Source organism: Martes martes (assembly GCF_963455335.1).
Source record: "Martes martes genome assembly, chromosome: 7".
NCBI lineage: Eukaryota > Metazoa > Chordata > Mammalia > Carnivora > Mustelidae > Martes > Martes martes.
In genome coordinates, this window is record NC_137894.1 from 106,281,349 (window position 1) to 106,305,097 (window position 23,749).

A 23,749-nucleotide genomic window follows, 5' to 3' on the forward strand; every position below is an offset into this window, starting at 1 on the left:
TCATTTTTCTTGTATAGATCTGAAATAGCTTTAATAATTAGTTTATTCAAGTTGTGTTCTCATTTGCAGGTTAGATAATGAAGTGAAAAGTAATCCCATGACTGTGGTTTGTGATATTTTGGTTTGAGTTCATGAAGCCTTGGTTGGTATTTTATAACCAAACTGCCCATAGAATTATGGACAGTAGTTCTGACTTGAAGTGCTTTCCTGAACATTTATATTGGAGTATATGATTATCCGTTTCCCTCTGTAGACAGTTTGTCTGTTATTCTGTCATCATGATTAGGTTAGGACACCTGAGCACTAACCTCTGTTTTCAGAATATTTCTGCTTTTTAGTGATAATTGAGCATACTGTTGTTTGTTTTTAAATCTATTGAGATAGACTTCACATTGTTAATGTAAATCTTTTATAGCCTTAGCCGAATACAGTAGCTCTTGGTCTTGACATCTGAGATCAGCTGGTTCATGTCTCTTAATGGCACTTAGATTTGAATTTTATAGGCTGGGAGGCAGAACTACTTGGAACTGGTCTGTTTAATACATGGTGGCTTTAAATTCAGGCTTAAAAATGGGCCCACTTATAAAAAGAAGGTCTTAATCTCTGTAGAGTTCTCTCTAGAGCAACACTATGAAGTTAAAAACTTTTGGACTCTTTTTTTTTTCTAACCATCCATTGGTCCTGGTAATTTGAGGTGAAGGAAACTAATATGAACTTCACATTTTCATTTCAATTTGAATTCCAAGATTCTTTGATTCTCTGGAGCCAGAGTGTTTCAAGGGTTTTCATGAGGAAGTTATGACTGGAGGGGAAGAGTGCTGCCTCTCGGTCTTGAGTGACAGCCCCTGCCCTCTGCCCCTAGCTGAGAACTCAAAGCATTGTTGAATAGCACTAAAATGAGCTGAGTCCAAGACTTTAGCCAGATGGTCGATATAGGGCTTTTAAAGGAAGGGAAATAGTAAAAGAGTAATCTCAGAGGAACTCTCTTATGTTAAAGAACTGAGAAAATGAAGTCTTTCTGAAGCTAAGTGTAAATTATACCACCTTCTTTGAGAGCAAAAGCTGCTAAATGTAACAGAAGAAAATGACAGTGCAGAAAATCAAAGTTCAGGAACAAACTTTCAAGTGTGGTTTTTGAATGCTTAATCCTCTCTTACTCCTCTCTCAGGATCCATTGCCTCCTTTTCCTCCCCCTCCTCAAGTCTGTTTGAAAGGGATTTTGATGGGTAATGGCAAAGGAAGGCAACTTTAGACAGAGTATAAATTAGGGCACAAGATGCCCTTTGTAGAGGAATTATCTTAGACATGCTTTTGAAAACATACTCTTTTTTAGTCTTATTAAGAAAATAATCAAAGGTACGATTTGTAAAGCTTTGAGTTTAGTCTGCTTTCAGTAAAAATAAGGTATAGATACCAAAATAAGCAAACCTTTTTTTTTTCTTTCCTCGTTTCTGCTTATAAGATTTACAGGTATTTAAAATAAACCCATGAAAACAGAAATACTGTCCTGGGATTGGCTAAGTAGTCAGAGCAATTACCTCTAGGCTCCAAAGTCCAACTGAGCTTGACTTTTGGAAGTAAATTTGGCTAAGACTTCTTCCTCATTCTGTTCTATAAAGGTGTACATGAAATGATACTGACCTTTGCCAGAAACCCCAGGAATCCTATTCAGTGATGTACTGGTAATGGTCATGAAAGAATTAAAACAACACAGATGTGGATTAATGGGAGAAAGTAGGCAAAAATGCTAAATTCTCATTGTGTGGTTTCAATGTGGCAGATCCTTTAAAATACTTCAGTGTACCACAATAATTAAAGGGTTTAAGAACATTAAAATACCTAGAAAATAAAAGCCTACAGTTGAGTAACGAGAATGAACTGTTTTATTTTTTTAAATTGGAATTAATGTAGGTTGCCGTGGTGAACATAGATTGAAATATTTAACAGTAACCGTTTTGTGCAGCCCTAGAGATCAAAAACAGTAATGTAAATAAGTAGGTCTTTAAAGAATATACTCACAGGCATGCTTAATGTAAATGATTGCTAGAAGAGAAATGCATTTTCTTCAGTGCTACACAAAGAAATTTTAATTTACTTGATTTTGACAGCAAGAATCCACAACTTAGCATTAATAACTAAAATTTTAAAATATTTGCTCATTGCTCTGGATTATGACTGTTTAAGAATTACTACTTTCAAACACTAATTAATCATTTTAAATAAACTTTTTTTATACATTTATGGCATCAATGAGTATGACTGTTTATTACATTTTACCTATAAAAAGTTGAACTGTTTTATATACTCTTTATGGAAACAGTGCACAGTCATAAATTAAAAGATGCAACTGTTTTGGATATTTTACTGGTGGTCCTGTGTTTTCCTGCCAGCAGTGCAGCTGTTTCAGGTTTCTCAGGATAACATATAAAAAGCTGTATGTACACTGCAAGTTTATGCTTGAATTGCCAAGCCAGAGATGGTATGACTCAACTTTCCCAGAAGCAAGTTGTACCAAAATGTGATGAATCAAAACAACCAGTTGCACAGTGGTTTGTATTACAGCTATGAAAAACAATTCTGTTTATGATAGTTGGCTTCTTAAGGTTGACAGACATTTTCCTGTGGTACCCAATGGCTGTTCACCCATGAGTGAACAGCCATTGGAGCTAAGGCGGTGCTTTTGAGGGTCTGAGGAAAGGAAAAAGAGTAATATGGCTGTATCAGGTGTATGGATAAAATTTACCTGGAAACTCATACTAGGAATGGAATGTTTCATTTCTAAGATACCTATAAAAATATTACTAAATATTACTTATTTGTGTGATAGTTATGGAGTTTTCAGTGAAGAGAAATTGATTTTATCCTGTTCCAGGTTGATTTTTAGACTTCTGAGATGACTTATTTAACTTACATAATTTCTCATGCATCATAATCTTAACAGTGGACATTTTATTGTGTCCTGGGATGTAACAAGCAGATACTTTCTTTGGCCGTGTGGTAGATTTGGTGAATCCCTGTTTAAGTCCAGTGGGACCTAAGGTTCTATCAAGAGTTTGACAGTGAAATTGGGATGCATCCCACCAAGGTTTATAAGATAGGATGTAGAGAGAAAATACTAGAACTTTTGTTGAAATATTTTTATCTCCTCCTTTAAATATTTATAATATATTTTATAATATACTTCTTTATATTATATATAATTATATAATATATAACTGTTAATATAATAGGTATATGGTTTATAAATAAGTACACAAATTTTGGAGTAGCACGCTCAAATATTTTTACTGCTATAAGTATACTGTCAAAAGTTTGTGGGGAAGCCAGGGTGGCTTAGTCAGTTAAGCATCTGACTTGACTTCAGCTCAGGTCTTGATCTCCGGGTCATGAGTTTGAGCCCTGCACTAGGCTCCACACTGGGCATGGAGCCTACTTTAAAAAAAAAAAAAAAAGTTTGTAGATCATTGCTTAGTAAGTATTAATTTCCTTTCTCCTTCACTTTTCCCTTTCACCCTTGGCAGAGAAGCAAAGAATTGAGTTAACACCTTGATTTGTGGTAGTGTGAGTAAATTATAGCCAATTCTGGGAGCTTATCCTGTGTCTTACTTTGACCACTTTTTCTATTTGGCCTCTTACATTGCCATATATTTTTTAATCACACAACCTTATTAAACATGGATACAAATGAAAAACAGACTTGTTATTATGTTAGAAATAAGAAGTTGCTCATGCATCAAGACTTTGACACACAGGAAGTTTGAATGAATGAGTAGAAAAGTTTCCAAGTTATTAAAATGTTCTGGTACCTGATTTATTCATTTGCCATAACCGTAATTCTAAGGCGGATGAAGCTCCTTTACTTCCTGAGGCCTGAAGAAACAATGTGGTTTCTTAAACTAGGCATTAAAGCAGAGCTGGAAATATTTGTTTTCCAACAGTGCTGTTAGTCATGCTAACAAGTTGACCTTCTTTGGCTAAGATTGTCCCATATTTTAGGCCTCTTTGCCTTTATCAATGTAGAAAGTTTTAATTGCTAAATAATATATATATGATTGAAGAAAAATGGTACACTGTCTTTTGAGATCCATTCAGAAGACTTTTTTATTTACTAATTGGGACATTCTGTTGAACTCAGGCTGTCAGAGATTTCTTGGGCATGTAATTTTCTAAGATTTCACTTCCTGTGTGGAAGGAGACAATACATTTTTGTAATGCTGAAGTATATTTGAAGTAACTAGTATATTCTCTTCTCCCTCCTCCTCCATTGAAGTATTTATTTCAGAATATATTTATGTAAACTATTCAATATTTATGTAAAATATTAATACAATAGTATTATGATACCGGGTATTTATTTATTAAGAGTATGCCAGGAGGTGGGGCACCTGGGTGGCTTAAAGCTTCTGCCTTTGGCCCAGGTCATGATGCCAAGGTCCTGGGATCAAGCCCTGCATTCGGCTTTCTGCTCAGCAAGGAGCCTGCTTCCTCCTTTCTCTCTCTGCCTGCCTCTCTGCCTGCCTCTTGTGATCTCTGTCTGTCAAATAAATAAATAAAATCTTAAAAAAAAAAAAAAAGTATGCCAGGAGGACAATAGCAGTTAGGTACCCAAACAACAGCCAACAAAACTAAGTTCTGAAAATTGGGAACAGTGAACATTTTAATAGCAAGTATTATTTTTGAAACCTCCTTAAGAGCTGTTTTTAGATCTTAATGTAATTTGCCTTATAATTTTGTTTAACAAACTAGTTTAGGCACTCTCTATATATAGTCAGTGTGTTTCTTTTTAAAAGGTAATAATGCATTTAAGAAGTCTGAACATTTCAGTCTCAGAATTCTGCTTTAAAATGTGAATCAGTTTTATTATTGTTTTTAAAAATGTTACCAATTTATATATGCTTTCTGTGTCACTGTTACACTTTTTGTTTTGTTTTAGGTATTTAAACCATGTCAGAGCTGCCTCTCCACAGGACCTTGCTGGAGGCTATACTTCTTCTCTTGCTTGTCACAGAGCACTACAGGATGCATTCAGTGGGCTTTTCTGGCAGCCCAGTTAACCTTTATTTCTCCTTTATAAGATTTGGACCTAGGAGCCGAACCAGGGAGCTTGCAAAAGAAAAGCAGACGTGTAAAAATATAGCCATTTGCAGCTGCCCAGCAGCAGTACTCCCACTAGCAGCTGTGTTAAAGTATTTATAAGAGAAAATTTCAGAACTAAGTTGAGCAGTATGGTGGATAAATATATGTGAAAAAGATTTATTTTTTACTTATATTTTTCTGAGAGGGATTGAAGCTGTAAATTTTATCTGATGGAAGATATGAATAATTCACCTATGTATGCTTGAGGTTGACAGACTTGTAAAATCTTTTTAAAAATAAAGCTAGACTTTATATTAAGTTCTGTGGTTTTTCTCTTATTACGGTGTTTTACTTGAACACATTTTAAAATGCCATTTTGAATACGACATTTAGTGTTAATATCCAAGTCTATTATTTTCTCTCATAAAATGTTCTTTTTTTCCCCCTATGTTCTTAATACTAGTCCAGACAAGTGGATATATTTCCTTCTGCCAGCAGGTTGTGGCAAGTAAAACTTGACCTATGATAATGCCACTCTCTTGATATTAAGGACTCAGTGCCTGTTTTGAGCAGTGGAAGGTGAGACAAACCTTGATCAAGGTATTATAGTTCCCAGCTGTGAGCCACACTTAGGATAAACCAGACGAGAGTATTAATCTGCTTTTAATGATAAATTCAAAGAAGTAAGTTAATAAAATTTAATACTTAAATGGCACCTTTCACTTCAAATGTGAGCTCATTTTATGATGAAACCTTGGAGACTGGAATGGATACATTTTAAACAAAATTTCTCTGAGTAAATTGCAGACTCTGATTCAGTTTCTGTTAAAACTTCAAGGGCTTTGGGGCGCCTGGGTGGCTCAGTGGGTTAAGCCTCTGTCTTCGGCTCGGGTCATGATCTTGGGGTCCTGGGATCGAGCCCCACATTGGGCTCTCTGCTCAGCAGGGAGCCTGCTTCCCCCCTCTCTCTCTGCCTGTCTTTCTGTAAAACAAACAAACAAACAAAACAAAAACAGGGCACCTGGGTGGCTCAGTTGGTTAAGCAACTGCCTTCGGCTCAGGTCAGGATCCTGGAGTCCCAGGATCTAGTCCCACATCGGGCTCCCTGCCTGGTGGGGAGTCTACGTCTCTCTCTGCCCCTCACCCCTCTCATGCTCTTTCTCTCTCAAATAAACAAAAATCTTAAAAGAAAAAACCCAAAAAACCAAAAACAAACAAACAAAAAACCTTCAAGGGCTTTTAGTAAACCCAGGATTTTGCTTAGAGTTGGCTGTAGAGAGGATGGATATTTGTAGCATCTCAACCTTATATGAGGCTGTTACATAGACCACTGGGCATGGGACATAGTTTCTCAAGGAAATTAAGGGATTTCCTATCAAATGTCCCTTATAACAGATGTTAATTTTATGGGAGGAAAATTATGTGAAATAAAATTTGTGGTTACATTAGGGTGGAATATCCATATTTAACAACTGCAGCTTATTTGCCTAAGCAGGTATTAATTTCAGGGGTACATCTTTATCTTTACAATATGGTTGACCCTTGAACAATGCAAGTTTAAACTGTATGGATTCACTTGTACGTGGATTTTTTTTGTATGGTACCAAAAATGTGTTTTCTCTTCCTTATTATTTTAACATTTTCTTTTTTCTAGCTTATTTTAAGTATATAGTGTATAACATACAAAACATGTATACTTGACTATTACGTTTGTGTTAAGGCTTCTGGTGAACAGTAGACTATTAGCACTTACATTTTGGGAGTGTGGGAGTCAGAAGTTATATGTCGATTTTCTAGTGTGTGTGTGTTGGGGTGGGGAATTAGTGTCCCTAAACCCTGTATTAGTTAGAAGTACAGCTGACCCTTGAACAGTCTTTGATAACTAAGAAAACCAAGGCATCAAATAATTGAGTAGGCTCAGATCATATACACGTTAGTAAAAAGCCAGAATTAAAACTGTTTGTTTTTTATTCTTAAGTCTAGTTCTGTCTGTACTTTACAGGCTGCATCCTATTTTTCATATCTATTAGCATTCCCCAACTGAGGATTAGGATTTTAAGTATAGTCTATACATCTGTTCAAAGAAGTGAGAACATTGACTTAAATTTAAGACTTTGCTGTACAGTATCCAGTCTTTACAAAAGAAATACTATTATTTGTTCTCAGTACCTTGTATAATGTATTTAAGTGAATGAACTAATTAATAGAACACTTAAAAGGCTTTTAAAACATTTTTTGAGCCTACCTCATTATTGTGGAAATTGCCTGCATCTGATTTGGCAAATAAATTGAATTCCAAAACCTTTATACATTTGTAAATATTTTGCTCTTACTATTGCTGTACTTTGTTCAATAGGCCAAATAAGTTGTTAATTGACCTATTAGATGAAAGAGAATGGTGGAAGGTAACTTAATGACAGTACACTAAATAACAGAAATACTCTAAATTGATGAGGTTATCCCCTATCCCCCAGTGATTTTTCCTCTCTCAGAGACAAAAGGCTGCACAAGTCTATCATATACATCAATTAAGTCTTTTAACATCGTACAACACTAGCCCAGAAGCAATAGCTAACAACTGCTGAGCATTACGTATGCACCAAGCACTGTGCTTCATGTATTGTGTATTCTTACTTAATCTTTACAATGCTAGTATTTTTTTCCCCATTTTAACAGATGGAGAAGCTGAGGCATAGGGAGGTTAATGAACTTCCAGAAGGTTAATAGAACTTAAAAGTAGCAGAGTGGATTTGAACCGAAGTGGTGAGAGTCCATGCTTCAGAGATGAGTATCAAACTGGCAAGCTCATAAACAACAGCTCTGTAGAACCAAGTCTGAGTAATCAAACTTCCTAAGATTTCCAGGAAGTTTTACAGATCAAGTGTCTAGTTATTTTATGGCATATAAATGCCAACAACTTAATAACCTTATTTATATCCTGGAGAGAAGTTCTGAGAAATTCATTATGTGGAACCTCATTTGTCCATTAACTACCTTCCTTTTAAACAGATATTAATGGTATTGAATACATTTACATCATAGTTGGGATACACTACTAGTGTTCCTTAATTTCATTCAATAAATATTTGACCTAAGCTTCTCTTAGAAATTATCCTTAGACTGTTAACTGGTGGTAATTATTTCAAAATCCAATTAAGGTGGCAGGAAACTTGTCAAAAAGCTAAGAAAATTTAAAAAATTGTATCCGGTGAGCTCTCCAGCTCTCATTTTTTAGTGGACATCAAGAGTTCACTTACCAGGTATCATGTTAAAAACTTTAGGGTGGGCCTAGATTTAAATAATGAAATAATCGTACGTGCACTTAGCCACTCTGAAGGAAAAGGGGGAGGAGTTAAAATGTTAATAGAGAGACTAGATGTTTGACTAAATAGAGGCAAGAATCTTATCACTTTCCATGTATAAATAAAAACATCATTTGTACCCATATTTAATATTTATAACCTAGCATATCACTGTATAATACTAGGAAAAAATTCTTACTCCTATCTGAAAATTAAAATTCTCTTCACCTAGATCAGGCCAGCTGTGGACCCTTGACCAAATCCAGCTGCTGTCTTTTTCTGTATGCTTCATGAGCTAAGGTTGATGTCTACATTTTTTAAGGTTGAAGAAGCCAAAATCATATACTTTTTAACAAGTGAAAAGCATATGATATTCAAATTTCAGTATCCATAAATAAAGTTGTTTTGGCATATAGTGTTTATGTATTGTTTATGGCTCTTCTGGGGGGCTACTGCAACAGAGTTGAGCAGCAAAAGAGACCTTATGGCTTGGAAAGCCTAAAATACTATCTGGTCTTTTACCGAAAGCTTTCTGACCCTTCACCTATATACTCCTCACTCGGAGGGGTGGGAGGAGAGGAAAATTAGAAGTCCCAAACTGGTAATCCCTGGCTGAATTAGCCCCCTAGGTCTTGCAGAGGAGAGGTTTGGTTGAGTTTCAAAAACCATTTCTAAGTGCCTTTAGATAAGGGATGAGAGCTCCAATTCATTACTTTCCTACACTTCTTACCATTTATTGCCTTCACAGATTTATATTACCTGCCTCGCTTCTGAAGGCATTTGAGTTTGTAATGAATGATTTAATGAGTGGCCCTCAAACTTTTTTTGTAGGAGCAGGCAGGAAATATTTTAGGCTTTATGATAAAATAAGTTGGTACAATGTTTTTAATGAACAAAATTCAAAATATAATTGGGTATATGTAATTACATTGTTTGTAACTCCTTTTGTGGGGGAATAGCACTTGTTCCTTTAATTGGGGTTCCAAGTGTTTCCTATCATCAAAATCAGTTGTAAATGATCACCTGTTAATGGTTATCTGTAATAAGATTTTACACGTTTTCTCTCTAAAAATGTATTTTCACACAAATAGATACTGCCAAATACTGGCATCAGTCCAGAAGCATAAGATTTTAACTGGGCATATTCATCACTTGGAAGGCATTTGTAAAACCTGTTACATTCTTCCCTTGATATTTGCTTTATTGTCATTACATAGTACATTAATCACTTCCAATTTAAGGTAGAAGCTCAATTATAGGTGAATGGATTTTGAAATATGTAAATTTCCTTTCTTTGCATTTTCACCAAGGTCCCAAAAATGCTGAACACAGAAAATGTATCCACTGCTAATTTGAGGGAAATCTTTAACTTTTGATAGCATGAGAAATGTGTAACACAAGATACTGTGATTCAAATGTCAGTTGTTGAAATGACCAGTTTCACAGTGAAGTTGTTTGCCTTATATTTATAGGTTAAAATGTTTAAGAAACACTATTATGTCATTAGCAAAAGCTAATTTCCAGAGCCTTTCAGTGTTCTAGAATGTTTAAGAGTGGTTTCTCTTTGTTTTTTTAAAAGATTTTATTTATTTATCAGATAGAGATCACAAGTAGGCAGAGAGGCAGGCAGAGAGAGAGGGGAAAGTAGGCTCCCTGCTGAGCAGAGAGCCCGATTCAGGGCTCCATCCCAGGATGCTGGGATCATGACCTGAGCCCAAGGCAGAGACTCTTAAGAAAAATTTCAGTCTTGACCCTGAGCTCAAAAAACTTAAGTCAAACTTCACAATTGCTAAGAAAATCAAACTTAGGTTGAGCAGTTTCTGACAAAATTCAATCATGATTAGAATCCATGAAAGCAAATGAAATTTACCATTGACACATGACAGTTCAAATGTCTTCTGCAGGGTACTTGCTGGTGAATAATAGAATGAATAACCACAGGTTTTAAATATGCTACATTTTCACAAGCTTTATATATTTTTCCAACTAGGTCTTTTCTACTTTGCATATTTTAACCACTGGGTTGTAACACATCATAGTAGATGCCACTTTTGGTTGTGCAGAATTGTTTTCGCACCTTTAAAAATACTCCCCCTAGTTGTTCCATGCAGAGTATTCATAGAAGCTAATTCTTCAGTAACTTCAGACTAAGCACTGATGTCTCAAATGAGACCTGAGCAGTATTAGTAACATCTGTCAACTCAGCAAGAGTCAAGCTCATTTACTTTCTTAATTGACTTGACTTTGCTCACAAAGTCCTAAACTCTTTGAGCAACTGTTCTTGCCGAAAGGCCAATAGTCCTAAACAGATTTTCTCTGGATACATTTCTTTGGCTGCTGCATTCAAATACAATGAACTCAACATCAGAAATGGCTCTCCTTGCTTGGCTTATAAAAGTGTCACCTGGAGACTTACTTTCAAGTTGGGCCCTCATTTTCAGTTTTTATTTTATGAAGAAATTCTATGTTCAGGTATTTCCAGATTAAATTTCTAGTTTTTCTGACAGTTGCTTGCTTGTGAGGGAAATCTATGATGAGTGCCTCTATTGGTAATGTCAACATGTATTTGTATTTTAGCTCAGGTATATATGCTTTGTTACCTAATTCAATATCAAAATAGTTCACACTCCATTATGCTTTAAAAGTACATGATAAGTCCACTTTTCTTATTTTGAAATAATGAATATACACTAGCAATAAGATATTATAGCTTGGCGATTTACATGGCACTCAAAATGGTGCTGAGTTAGAATTATGTCCTGTGAGCAGCAGTATGAACTGCTGAGAATCACTTTGTCTGTGTTGTAACTCTGCTGTTGTTATACCATGAAAGCAGCTACAGACAGCACATAAACAAATGAGCACGGTGTGTTCCAATAAAACTGTATTTATGGACACTGAAATTCAAATTTCATGTAATTCTCATGTCACAAGATTTAATTTTTCAAGATTAGTATAAGAACCAATCTCCGGTCATTTGCCATACAAAAACCAGTGGTAGGCTAGATTTGGCCTGCCAGGCATAGTTTGCTATCCCTGATCTAATAATCTCATTTTTATGACTTATGTAGTGATAGGTTAGGGGTACTTATATAAAATTTAGGCACACTCTTCAACTGAGGATCACTGCAAAATGGTATTAGTGCTTTCTTAGCATGCAATTAACCCACCTTCAAAACCTATTTTCCCAGGAGATAGTCAATATTTAAATATAATTAATAAAGAATTAGATATAATTGATTGTAAGATTATAACAAAGTATGCTTAGTAGATTTATTTCATTTAAATTTTAATGCAACAATCTTCAACTTAAAAGACAGCAAGGGTAAAATAGAAGTGTTCAATTCTAAAGTTCATAGCTAACATTTTATGAAACCATACAAGTTATATTTCATTACGTAAGGGTCTAGTGGGGAGAGAGAGAAAACTTTCTCCAATTAAGTGACTGAGGCAATTTGAGTTTTTTCTTCTGAAAAGACTTTATTTTTCTGTCCTCTGGCGTTTAAGAGGTGGATCGTCATGATTCTCTGTAACAAATCCAGAAAACGTGTATTAGGTAAGATACTTAACATTGGAAAATACTTTCAAAAAGCAAATAATATAGGCCTTTTAAAGATTTTTAATATTCAACTTATACATGAAATAGTAACATTCCCATGGATTTATTATTTTAATGAAATTGCCTTCTACTAGACTGAACAGTGTGTATGCCATGCTAAAATTTGTAAAATTGGGAGAAAGTAGTCACAACTGAGCAGCAAGGAATCCTGAATTGAAATACCTAACTAGAATTAGTTTCACATATTTCCAAATTTAATTAATAAAATATATATGTAGACTAAAAAAGCTCCATGAAGGTATTATAGTTTATATTTAATTTCCCAGAAATTGCTCACCTAGATTTAGGGTCTGGTTCTTGTAGAGTATAGCAGCAGGAATCCGAAAGGTGATACATAACATTTCCTTGTTAGGGGCTACATTTCTTACTGGGTGAATTGAACTGCATGCCTCCAAGGAAATGCCTAACACAGCCCCAGCTTGTTGCTGAACATCCTTAGCAGGATTAGGATCTTTGGAAAAGCTGTAACAGTGCACTATGGGAAGAAGCTCAGTGCTGCATGGTGGCCCATCTAAAAGTGATTTGAAAACACTGAGAAACTCGATAGCCTTTGCTGGCAAGTTCATGACAAAGTGCACAGAGTGTTTTCTTTCTTTTGACAGTGGTCCCAGCTGCTGCATTAACTCTTCTCTCACTGGTCCTTGAAGGAAGTCTTTCCCATCCAAGTTAAAGACTTTCACCTTTTGATCCACTTTATTTAACTTACAATTGTGCAACAGCCATTTATGGGATTCAGGATTGAGATCATTAGCAAATACAGTGCAGTTTTTCTTTGCTACTGGTACGGCAAAAGGCCCAACCCCAGCAAAAACATCAAACAGTACATCCCCAGGTTTGAGAAGTTCTGTGATACGACTGTGTTCTGTAGAAAGACGAGGATTCCAATAGACTTTTGAAAAATCAAATTCATAGGTGTAGCTGTTTTCTCGAACCTGAAAAAAGTATTATACTTTGATTAACCTGATTAGTCTTAAATTCCAGCCATGAATACTGGAATGGATATACCCACACACATAATTTACATTTAATAGAAAATAACAGTGCATTTTAATTATAATTCTGGTGTTTATGCTATCCTTGAGGCCAGTTAACAACCCACATTAGACTTTGACATGAGAAAATTCATCTCTTTAAAGCCAAATGGCTCTCCATCTCATTCTAATGGGTCATAAAGTGGTTCCTAAATCACATGAGGAATTTTTCAGACAGGCCGGCTGACTGGCTTAATCATACTCTATTTTGTCACCTGATGGAGAGAGAAATAAACCTATAATTTGAAACAACACACCACACACATCTTCACAACGACTAGCTAAGTTGCAGATAGCACTTCCACTCAGCAAATAAGCTTCCTTAGTTTTCAGTTTGTAAGAGGGAGGCATGATGGATGTGTCATGCACCAGTGAATTTTGGGGTATTTTGCTATGTTTTTAGATAGTTACATGGACATTGCAAGTTTCATGACTACAAATTAGAGCCAGTGTACAGAATGAATCATTCTGCTATTTTCTCTTTTCCCAAATTGGAGTTTTCATGGATTAAACTAAATTTATACAATGAAGCTAAGTCTTGAAACACATTTAAGACTTAATGCCATTTTTGGGGGAGCTATCATAAACATGACAGAAAACAAAATTAAAATTATAGTCATGGAATATGACTTCAGCCCTTATTTTAATGGATGAAGAATTAAAGGGCAAGAAAAGTTTGTAAGTTCTATAAATCTGGTAAAGATATATATTTTCTATATTCTGCCTTCATGGAATATTCTGCCTTCAAATTTGTGTAAATATTTTTTCATCCCAACCACATCAGATGCTCTGGCCATGTTAAGGCTCCAGAGTTGGAAATGTTCCTTCATTATTCTGCCAACTAAAACCTGGAAGGTTCTGAATATGTCTTGGGAAGCTTTTCCTGAAATATCCTTTCTACTCCCCCTTTTTAATGTGAAGCACAGTACTAGTTTGAAAAAAAATAATTCTAAGTATCCTTCTGGTTTTACTCACACTGTCTCTGATACCTCACTCACCCAGTCAGCATTACTTTCAGCCCAATTAACTTTCAGGTATCTTTTTACTCACAATATACACACAAAGTACTTACATGCTGCATGAGCTCCTAAAGTCAAACTTAAATGTGATTCTATTTGGAGCAAAGAAATTATACTGGGTGAGCCTTTACGTTTATTTTATGGTATAAATGTTAAGTATTAAATATATCCTAAGAACAAACTTTAGTTGACTTAAGAAATCAGTCAGAAACCATTTTAAAAATTACATAAGTTTCTCAGAACTTTTAGAGCTCTGAGAAGAATGATGCCACCTGCTATCGTAATGGGTGGTAGTAAATGAAGAACATGTAGTATTCAATCAGTGTGTGCTGAGATAAGCAGTGATACCAGCAAAGGATTCACATTCAAATCTCACTTGCCGTAACAGACCTCATACATGTAACTACATGGATGTAATACTATGTACTACATACAAGCAGTAGGCCATGGAGGTTATATGGGGAAAGACTACTCTGGAGTCAGAAGCCTGGCTCCCAACACCCTACTCAGTCATACCTTGTTACTTCACCTGCATAAAGAGAATATTAAAAAGAATAACCATTATCTTGTGGGCTTCTTAAAATCTGTTATATTTAAAACATTAGCTAAGGCCTAATAGTAAGTGTGTAGTAAATGGTATTTTAATATTCAGCTACTATTAAATTATGGAGAAATAATATTATACCTAAAATATTCACCTAAACTTATGTGTTCCAGAACCTTAAAAAATAATTATTTTGCATAAACTCTCTCCTGAGTTTTACGAGGTCCTGTTTAAGTCAGTCAGTCAAAGAGAGACAAGTGCCATGAGTTCACTCATATGTAGAATTTAAGGGGGAAAAAAAAAAAAGATGAATGTAGGGGGAGGGGGGAAAAAGGGAAGTAGACCCAAGACACTGTTAACTATAGAGCACAAACTGAGGGTTGCTGGAGGGGAGGTGGGGAAGGGAGGGGCTAGATGGATGATGGGCATTAAGGAGGGCACTTGTGATAAGCACTGGGTATGTAATGATGAATCACTAAATTCTACTCCTGAAACCAACATTACACTATATGTTAACTAACTAGAATTTAAATAAAAACTTGAAAGAAACAAACAAAAAGACGTATCTTACATTTTAAGAGGACTTTGTTATTAAAATTTTTGTCAAGTTATGGAGAGAGTTTAACCTATTTCCTAGCTTGGGTATAAAATTTCATATAATGTTAATATATAATCATCTAAGACTTTTGGCTTAAAAAAAGTTTATATTCTCCAGCACTTCAGAGGATTTTGGGGGTAGAGGATGAGATTTTAGGGGTACCAGGTATCTGTTCCTACATACTAAAAATATTTTTTCTTTGAAATAGATTTGTTTTTCTTATAAAAGAAATATGTGCTCAGTAGCAAAGTATAAAGATGAGAACAAAGGTCACTAGTAACTACATCAAAGAAAAATATGCCCACTGTTAACATTCTAATATATGTGCATATTTACATAAATAGTTAAAATAGAGCGATGTTCTATATACTATTCTATGTACTATTTTATATGCCAGAATTTGATCAATTCACTGATGAACATTTAGATTGTTTCCATTCCTTTGTTTTGTTATTATAAAAATGATGATGAAGAACCTAGTACCTACATCATTACAATTTTGTCCAGTTCTATCCTTCAGATAACTTCCTGTAAATGCAATGATAGGTCAGAGAATGTACGTATTCAAAACAGCAATATATTACCATATATTCTTCCTGAGTATCTATCAAATTTGCACTTCCAACAAAAGGCTATATAAACGCTCACATTCTCACATACTCATCAATACTGGGTTATTATAAATATTTTTAATCTTTGTCATCTTTTAAGATTCTAAACATTAATCAATATAATATGTACCTAGGAGACAATAAAATACTCCATACCTTGGTCATCATGTTCTCCTCTCCAGATAGCACTTCCATTTGGAAATTTCGGTATGTATTATCAATATTATTGATTTTATTTACTGCTGAGGTGATTCCTGGGTTTTTGTCAATCATAACTTGGCCTGAAAGATAAGAATTCATAATAAATATTGCCAATTGGTTGCAAAATAAAACTGAATATATGAAATGGAAATAAACAATTTTCTTTTGGTTTATAGACAAAAATTGCACCTATACAGTGGCATGCAATTCTAAAAATTCAACAGATTAGTAAAGTTAATGTCACCTCCAATACAAATAAAAAAAACCATATGGATACGTTTTTAAAGAAAAATTTTCGAGGGGCGCCTGGGTGGCTCAGTCAGTTAAGCGTCTGCCTTCAGATCAGTCATGATCCCAGGGGGATCAGCTAGGTGGGGAGCCTGCTTTTCACTCTGCCTCTGCTGATCCCCCTGGTTGTGTGCTCTCACTCTCTTTCTGTCAAATAAATAAAATATTAAAAAAAAATTTTTTTTTCAAGGAGTTTGGATCTACCTAATATTTTTCCTTTTTAAAAATTTTTTTTTACTAAATCTCAAATGGACCAATACACAACAATAATCAAAAAGGGAGACCATAAGGTAAAGAGCAGAAAGAAGAGATGTAAGGACCATGGCAACAAAGATCTCAGAAATCACCAGCCTGTCCTCACTGGCCCCAAATCAAATGTTTGCTTTACTGTGTACTTGAAACAGATAGATGCCTTCGCTTTGGAAATATATAACAGGAAAATAAGTTTTCAAATAAAAGAAACATAGATTCTTAGGGTGCCTGGGTAGCTCAGTTGGTTAAACATCTGACTTCAGCTCAGGTCATGATCTCAGGGTTCCTGCTCAGTAGGAAATCTGCTTGTCCCTCTCCCTCTGCCCCTCCCACGCACTCTCTTGCACACTTTCTATCAAGTAAAAAAATAAAATATTAAAAAAAAAAGAAACATAGATCTTTAGAGTCTTATCTAAATTCAGTGTTCATTTACTTAAATTGTTTTTGTCAAATATTTGCCAGAGCCAGAAAAGCTACAAAATAATAAAACACAACAAAAATGGTATATTGATGCCCCTCAATTAAAGTCTACCTTTTTTGTCAGACTTAAATTTATAAGAATCTACATGCTAACTCACTGCATAAAGATAACTTGATTTGTAAGCTAGTAAAAAGTACTAAAAAATACAAATACACTGATATATAATAAAAATTTGCCCAGTTTCTTTCTGATAATTAGATACCTGATTTTAAATATGATAGTATCAATAAACTCCAGCCAATCATTGTTCTTATCCGGTTCCACTTCAGGTATCAGAACTCAATTTTTAAGGTACGGTAGCTTGAAATGAGGCATGAAATAAAACCAAAACCAATTCTGAAAGTCTATAGTAGAAGCTTTAAAATTGCCACTGTATGAAAATGTCTCACTTTTAATCTATGAGTGCTCCTTTATAAAATAGGGATGCCGAAAGGTATGTTTGACTTACAACAAGTAATGACTCACAGCAAAGCTTATCCTTGACATTTGTGCCCAGTTATACATATAAAGATCTGCTTAGATATTTATTGTATTATCACTATGTATTATCAGCCCCTATCTTCAATAAGAACCAAGGAAATGCATAGCAGCATATATCTGAAATTCAACCCATGCAAAATACTGAGAACTACATTTTAAAGGTGAAAATAATTCCCATAAGTTCTGACAATTACTCTACATTAAAAAAAATTTAATCTGGAGAATACATGGACATCAATATTTGCAAAGGGATACCTGCAATCGCGATTAGTCTTCTTTCTTATCCCAAAGGATAAAGGACCCAGGCTCAAACGTGAAGGCTTACAGAGGTACAACACACAAAAGCATCATTTCTAAAAAGGTTAAGGGCACTAAAAAAGTATGGTGCCTGACATACAGAAGAGACTCAATCAGTTGAATCAAAGCATGAGTAAACACTGTCTTGCACTTTTGATGGTAAAACACTCAAATTTAAGAAACCTAGAATTCAATATAGCTCTGAGGGTCTAATAAGTCCTGTGTACCAAAATGATAAGATGCCAAAGAATTCTGCCAAAGCTGAAGATGTGAGTTTAATCTATGCTTGTATGTTGTATACACAAAAGCCTGAACTGATTCTTAGAGCTTTGCTGTCACTTGGGGAAGAATATTCCAAAACTGGTCTTAAAAGAGAGGGTGTGTAGCCCAAGATCCAATTTAAAATTAAAATGATAAAATGTCCTGCTTCTGTAATTTGACATCAAATAATTTTAAGAACTAAAATTAGAACTTGCTAATTACTATTTAGTACATGAATGTTACTAAGACACATACCAATTAAATGCTTGAAAGGTAGTTGATGATCTCGAAGGTTCAGATGGGCAATATGTCCAACTCTGCTAAAACCTGAAGTCACATCTTGACCTTCAGGAAGCACAGCTTTCAAGATTTCTTCTGACTTAAAGTTTTCATAAGTTAGTTCCAAACTGTATTTAGATATCTGTGGATTGACATTAAGCTGCTTTAAAATACTGAGTTCTGCTCTCTCAAAGGAATCATCAGTAAATATTTTATAGGGATCCAACATAATGAGTCTACTTTCTTCATCTTCTGGATCTTCAATCACACGTTTTATGCCTGGGCGCTGCAGTGCTGCCCTTTTAAGGGATCGCATCAATTTATTGACTATTTCTTTCCTAACTTTAAGCACTGGGATGGTTACTGTCTTTTTAAAAGCTGTTCTATCAAGTTTTGTCATTCCTCGAACATTAGAGGGTGGTGAAAACAATTCAGAGTCTCTCTGGTCTGTTTCTATTTCAGGCATAGTTGAGAATTTTTTTCTTTGATCCAACAAGAAAGGTGCTCTGCTATGCTTCTGTATCTGTGATGTCCAAGATAGTGGAGTCAGTGATTCTGATTCAGATATTCTACAGCTTTCCACTTTGAAAAGTATTCTTGAGAATCCAAATGGCCTCCATAAGATCCTAAAAAAAAAGGATGGATTTTTTTTTTAAATACCATAAAATTACAAACTTACATGTGCACAATAGGTTAAGAATAAAAATTCTAGGGGTGCCTGGGTGGCTTAGTTAAGTGTGGGGCTCTTGATTTAGGCTCAGATCATCATCTCAGGGTCATGAGACTGAGCTTTGTATCAGACCCCTTGGTCAGCGGGAGGTCTGCTGCAGATTCTCTTCCTCTGCCCCTCCCCCCCCACTCTCTCTAAATAAATAAAATCTTGGAAAAAATCTAAAATGCTCATTTAAAAAAAAGATTTATTTATTTGACAGAGAGAGATCAAAAGTAGGCAGAGAGGCAGGCAGAGAGAGAGGGGGAAGCAGGCTCCCTGCTGAGCAGAGAGCCCTATGTGAGACTCGATTCCAGGACCCCAGGACCCTAAAACCACAACCCCAGCTGAAGGCAGAGGCTTAACCCATTGAGCCACCCAGGCGCCCCTAAAATTCTCCCGTTTTAAACAACCTGCTAAATGCTGATAATTAAAATTTCTAGTAGTGTGTGACAAGTATACTATCTTTTCCATGATACATTGTTTTTTTATTAGTAATAAATAATAAATTTGCAGCTTCAAATCACCTGCGGCCACGACAAGGGCTTAGTGATCCATTAGCCTCCCTATCCTCAATGAACCTCTCCACCCACAATCTTCTATACATGTGGGATTGGAAGGCTGTGATTTAAAAGATCATCTCTAAATGAAATGGTCATTAATTTTATGACTTTACCAATGGCAATATTTACAAGGATATTCTTAGTAGTGCTACATGCTTTACAACACACTGTCAATCTTGCAAGGTGTGTGATATCACATCCTTATTTTGTAAACGAGCACACTAAAGGTCAGAAGTAGGTTAATTCACCCAGTCTCGCTGCTGTAAGGGGCTGAGCAAGGATTCAAAGCCAGGTCGGCCTGACTTCAGAGCCTGTGGTCTTAATATATTGCTAGTATTGCTGGGTTGTCTGTCTTCAATGCTTTCCTACCACAAGTCGATGACTTGAGGTTTCGGTATTCGGAGGACTAGGATTTGCTAAGTCTTATATGCCCACTCCATTAACAGTATCAGTTATTCACTTTACCTTCTAAAATACCAAAGAACCAACCGGTAGGGAAAGGGCCCTGTCCCAGGACCCCGTAACGCAATTTGCGAACTTCACAGACAGGGTTCAAATTTGGTCTAGCAGTAAGCCAGCTGTGTGATCTCGTAATATCTTTTTTTTTTTTTTTTTAAGATTTTATTTATTTATTTGACAGAGAGAGATCACAAGTAGGCAGAGAGGCAGGCAGAGAGAGAGAGAGGGAAGCAGGCTCCCTGCTGAGCAAAGAGCCCGATGCGGGACTCGATCCCAGGACCCTGAGATCATGACCTGAGCCGAAGGCAGCGGCTTAACCCACTGAGCCACCCAGGCGCCCTGATCTCGTAATATCTTAACCCGAGTCTTGGCTTCCCACGTGTAAAATGAAAGGCTCTTTCAGAAAGCTTTTGAAAAAATTAAACTCATTCCTTCCTAGCCACTACTCGGACCTAGGCTCAACACCCAGGCGGTAGGTGACCTCACAACGTTCTTGCGGCGGAGAGCAGACCTTGGTGGCCGGGTACTGCCACCCGACCCTCAGCCTCTCCGTTCAGGGGCCTTGCGCTCACCACCTCACCAACGTCACCATCCCAATTCCCGGCGTCGCTCCGCGGCTGACTCCAAGACTACACCCCTCCCAGGCTCTGGTGCGGGTCGGAAACGGGTCACTCGTGGAAAGGCTGGCCCTCGATGACATCATCACCGTTCGCCACCAAGAGACGAACGTCATCAGGTCGCGTCGACTCCCTCCTTTCTTCGCCTCGCTGGGGTAGGTACGGGAACCCGGAAAGGCCGGTCCCACAGCCCCGCCTCCGACGCGACTAACGACTGGAGGGTTGGGGTGGTAGCTCCCAGATGGACCTGGTAGTCGGCCAGCGAACAGTATGGAGGCACCCTGGGGGATCGTCAACGCTGAGCGGAGCTGGTACGTCTCTGCCCAGCAGCCTGAAGAGGCGGAGGCGGAAGACTTGAGCCCGTTGCTAAGCAACGTAAGTGGCCCCTGCTAGCTTCCCGGTGCTGAAAGCGTCCCGGCTTCCCTGAAATGCCTGGCACATAACACCGAGGAAATAAGGAGGTGGGGGTGCGGAACGGGGAGAAGGGAGAAGCTGGAGCCTGACTCTTGGGGCATGGGGCGCTAAGGCAGCATCCAGACGCCCTTGAGACTGGGCGGAGTGCATGGATGTGCTAGCCGCGTAACAGGGCCCAGAAAGAAGGCGCAGGCACCGGTGAAAAACGATGACTGGATGAGCAGCCCTAGCGTTATGTAACTCAGTGCTGTTCCTTAGTGTCTCTGTAGACTTCCTGTTCCCTCCACCGGTCTTGTGAGGTTTTTGCCAGAGTCACAAGATTTTTCTTTTCTAGACTTAGTCATTGGGTGCCTAGAAACATCTTCATACAGAGAGCCTTAGCGGTGAAGGAATGGAGGTGGCCTGGTGTTAAGTACATAAGCACTTCCTTGACCCTAAAGCCTGTGCGATGGGTCCTTGGCCTTTTAACTCAAGTCCCTGCACTCTAACAGTTTCTAGACTTTGCTCCCAAATGCTGTTTTGGAAGAGGGTGTTTTCAAGGGTATCTTCGGTAGAACAACGTGAATTGTTTCTATTTATTATATCGTCATTGCAAGGTATTCCTGACCTTCCTTGCATTTGAGCTGACTTAATTCTTGAAATATATAGAGATTACTTTTGCAGTCCTAGTAATTGGGGAGCAACCTTGTCTACAGCAGCCCCAAGCTGACTCAGGAATTCTTCAGTAATCACATGGGCTGAGGCCATCTCCCTTCTGTCTGTCCCACTTCATTCCTATCCTATCTTCATCTTTTGCAGTCACAAGGCTAGTCATGGCTTTTCCTGAAGTCTGCCTGGGCCCTGTACTGGTGGAGATGATTTTTCTAGGAAACGGGATTCCTGGCCCTGCTCTAGTGGGTGGTGGGAAGGGAAGAAAGGAACCCACGGTGCCTGTGGTTTGTAGGAAACTTTATCCATAACTTGTCATTCATTTCATGATGAAATTGGAACTTCACCATCCAAACATTTAACACTACTAAATTTGTGTGCTTGCAGGAGATTTACAGACAGGGATCCCCAGGTGTTTCATTTGGTTTTTCTGTGTTTAATCTGACGAATGCCATCATGGGAAGTGGCATCCTTGGCTTAGCTTATGTTATGGCTCATACTGGCATCCTTGGATTTAGGTGAGTTTTTTTTTTTTTTTCCTTCTTCTTCTTTTACTGTTACATTTATTTATTTATTTATTTTCCATTTTGATAGTACACCAAGAAGCAAAGAGATAGGCTCCAGAGCTGGTGTTACATGGTGTTTAGTTAAATTATTTCTGGGGTTTTGGCATTTTCCTGCTACTCTTACATTGTTGCTAGTCTGTAGCTTGGAGGGATGCAATATAATTTGTATTTTTTATCCAGAAGTGTGGCTAATTTTAAAAAATGGAAACTTGATCCACACTTGCTTGTAATAACTTTAAGGAGTGGCTGTTTGTTTTTTTGTTTGTTTTTAAAATATTATTTATTTGACACACAGAGAGAGAAAGAGAGGGAGGGAATATAAGCAGGGGGAATAGGAGAGGGAGAAGCAGACTCCCCACTGAGCAAGAAGCCCGATGTGGGACCCAATCCCAGGACCCTGGGATCATGACCTGAGCTGAAGGCAGATGCTTAATGACTGAGCCACCCAGGCACCCCAAGGAGTGGCTATTTGTTGTGTCAAGTTGGCCAAAGTGAATTAAAGTTTATCAGCCATACAGATTACCTATAAATAGCAATTTTATGAGTGTAAAGTTCATAATCTTTTCATTTCTCTCCATCTTCTCCTGTCTTCCTGCTGTTAGGTAGTCTTGTTTCCCTGAGTCTAGGCATGTGTTCTGTGTCTATTCCTTTTCATCTAGACTCGACTCATTCCAGTTGGCCCAAAAGAGAAATCCCTGGCTTTTCTGTGTTTCCGTAATACTTTGTGTATTCATTCTGTTATTATAATGTGTTATAATGATTTGTTTGCAAGTTAGTTACCCTGCTAAACTCAAATCCTTTAGAACTAGACCTTATCCTTAGCATTTAGCATTTGTTTTCTTTATCAGTAGAAGCAGATCTATTTTACCAGGAAATTTAAAATGCATTGAGTCTCATTTAGGTTTATTTTCTGCTTTTATTTTGCATTTCTTGATAAGCAAACCAGTTTTTAAGTAAAGCAACTTGCCTTTAAAAAAAAAAAAGATTTATTTATTTGAGAGAGAGCACGTGCGCAAGCAAGAGGGGCAGAGGGAGAGAGAGAGAATTTCAAGTAGACTCCACACTGAGCCAGAAGCCTGACCTGGGGCTCCACCCCATGACCCTGAGATCATGACCCAAGCTGAAACCAAAAGTGAGATGCTCAACCAACTGTATCATCCAGGTACACCCCCCACTTGCTTTTATAATGGGTTATATGCACAACCTTTCGTAATTTAATTTCAAAAAATTTAAAAAAAATTTTAAGTAGAATCCACACTAATATGGGGCTTGAAATCACAACCCTGAGATGAAGTCTCACGCTCTACTGAGTGGTAGGTTTGCCTCATAATTTTTTACAAGCTTTAATTTAAATTCCCATTAGTTAATATACAGTGTTATATTGGTTTCAGTTGTACAGTATAGTGATTCAGCAATTCCATACATCACCTAGTG

The 23,749-nt window shown here is 37.0% G+C and overlaps 3 protein-coding genes across 6 annotated transcripts in view; 2 read left to right on the plus strand and 1 right to left on the minus strand.

Annotated features, from left to right (window-relative positions):
- Nucleotides 1-5,396, plus strand: part of MNAT1 (MNAT1 component of CDK activating kinase) — a 210,183-nt gene extending 204,787 nt beyond the window's left edge. The window contains exon 8 of one of the 2 annotated variants that reach the window (XM_080807629.1): nucleotides 4,934-5,396. In XM_080807629.1, coding sequence (XP_080663755.1) covers nucleotides 4,934-5,054 — 121 coding nt within the window. In that variant the 3' untranslated portion in view covers nucleotides 5,055-5,396. The remainder of the gene's footprint in view (nucleotides 1-4,933) is intronic. The other variant, XM_080807630.1, reaches the window with a different exon arrangement.
- A 5,848-nt stretch (nucleotides 5,397-11,244) lies between these two features.
- Nucleotides 11,245-20,788, minus strand: TRMT5 (tRNA methyltransferase 5). 3 transcript variants are annotated; one of them, XM_080807625.1, is made up of 5 exons: nucleotides 20,643-20,788; nucleotides 18,316-18,965; nucleotides 15,957-16,081; nucleotides 12,275-12,929; nucleotides 11,245-11,905 (listed from the first exon to the last, which is right to left on the minus strand). In XM_080807625.1, exons 1-5 carry the CDS (start codon nucleotides 20,771-20,773, stop codon nucleotides 11,859-11,861), a joined length of 1,608 nt encoding a protein of 535 aa, XP_080663751.1. In that variant the 5' UTR covers nucleotides 20,774-20,788; the 3' UTR covers nucleotides 11,245-11,858. The 3 variants fall into 3 exon arrangements, with proteins under 3 accessions (XP_080663751.1, XP_080663753.1, XP_080663752.1); XM_080807627.1 differs by having other exon boundaries at nucleotides 20,582-20,719; XM_080807626.1 differs by lacking the exon at nucleotides 20,643-20,788 and adding an exon at nucleotides 20,077-20,211.
- A 93-nt stretch (nucleotides 20,789-20,881) lies between these two features.
- The window catches only part of SLC38A6 (solute carrier family 38 member 6), a 63,366-nt gene continuing 60,498 nt past the window's right edge, over nucleotides 20,882-23,749 (plus strand). The window contains exons 1-2 of the mRNA XM_080807628.1: nucleotides 20,882-21,062; nucleotides 22,137-22,267. Coding sequence (XP_080663754.1) covers nucleotides 20,958-21,062; nucleotides 22,137-22,267 — 236 coding nt within the window. The 5' untranslated portion in view covers nucleotides 20,882-20,957. The remainder of the gene's footprint in view (nucleotides 21,063-22,136; nucleotides 22,268-23,749) is intronic.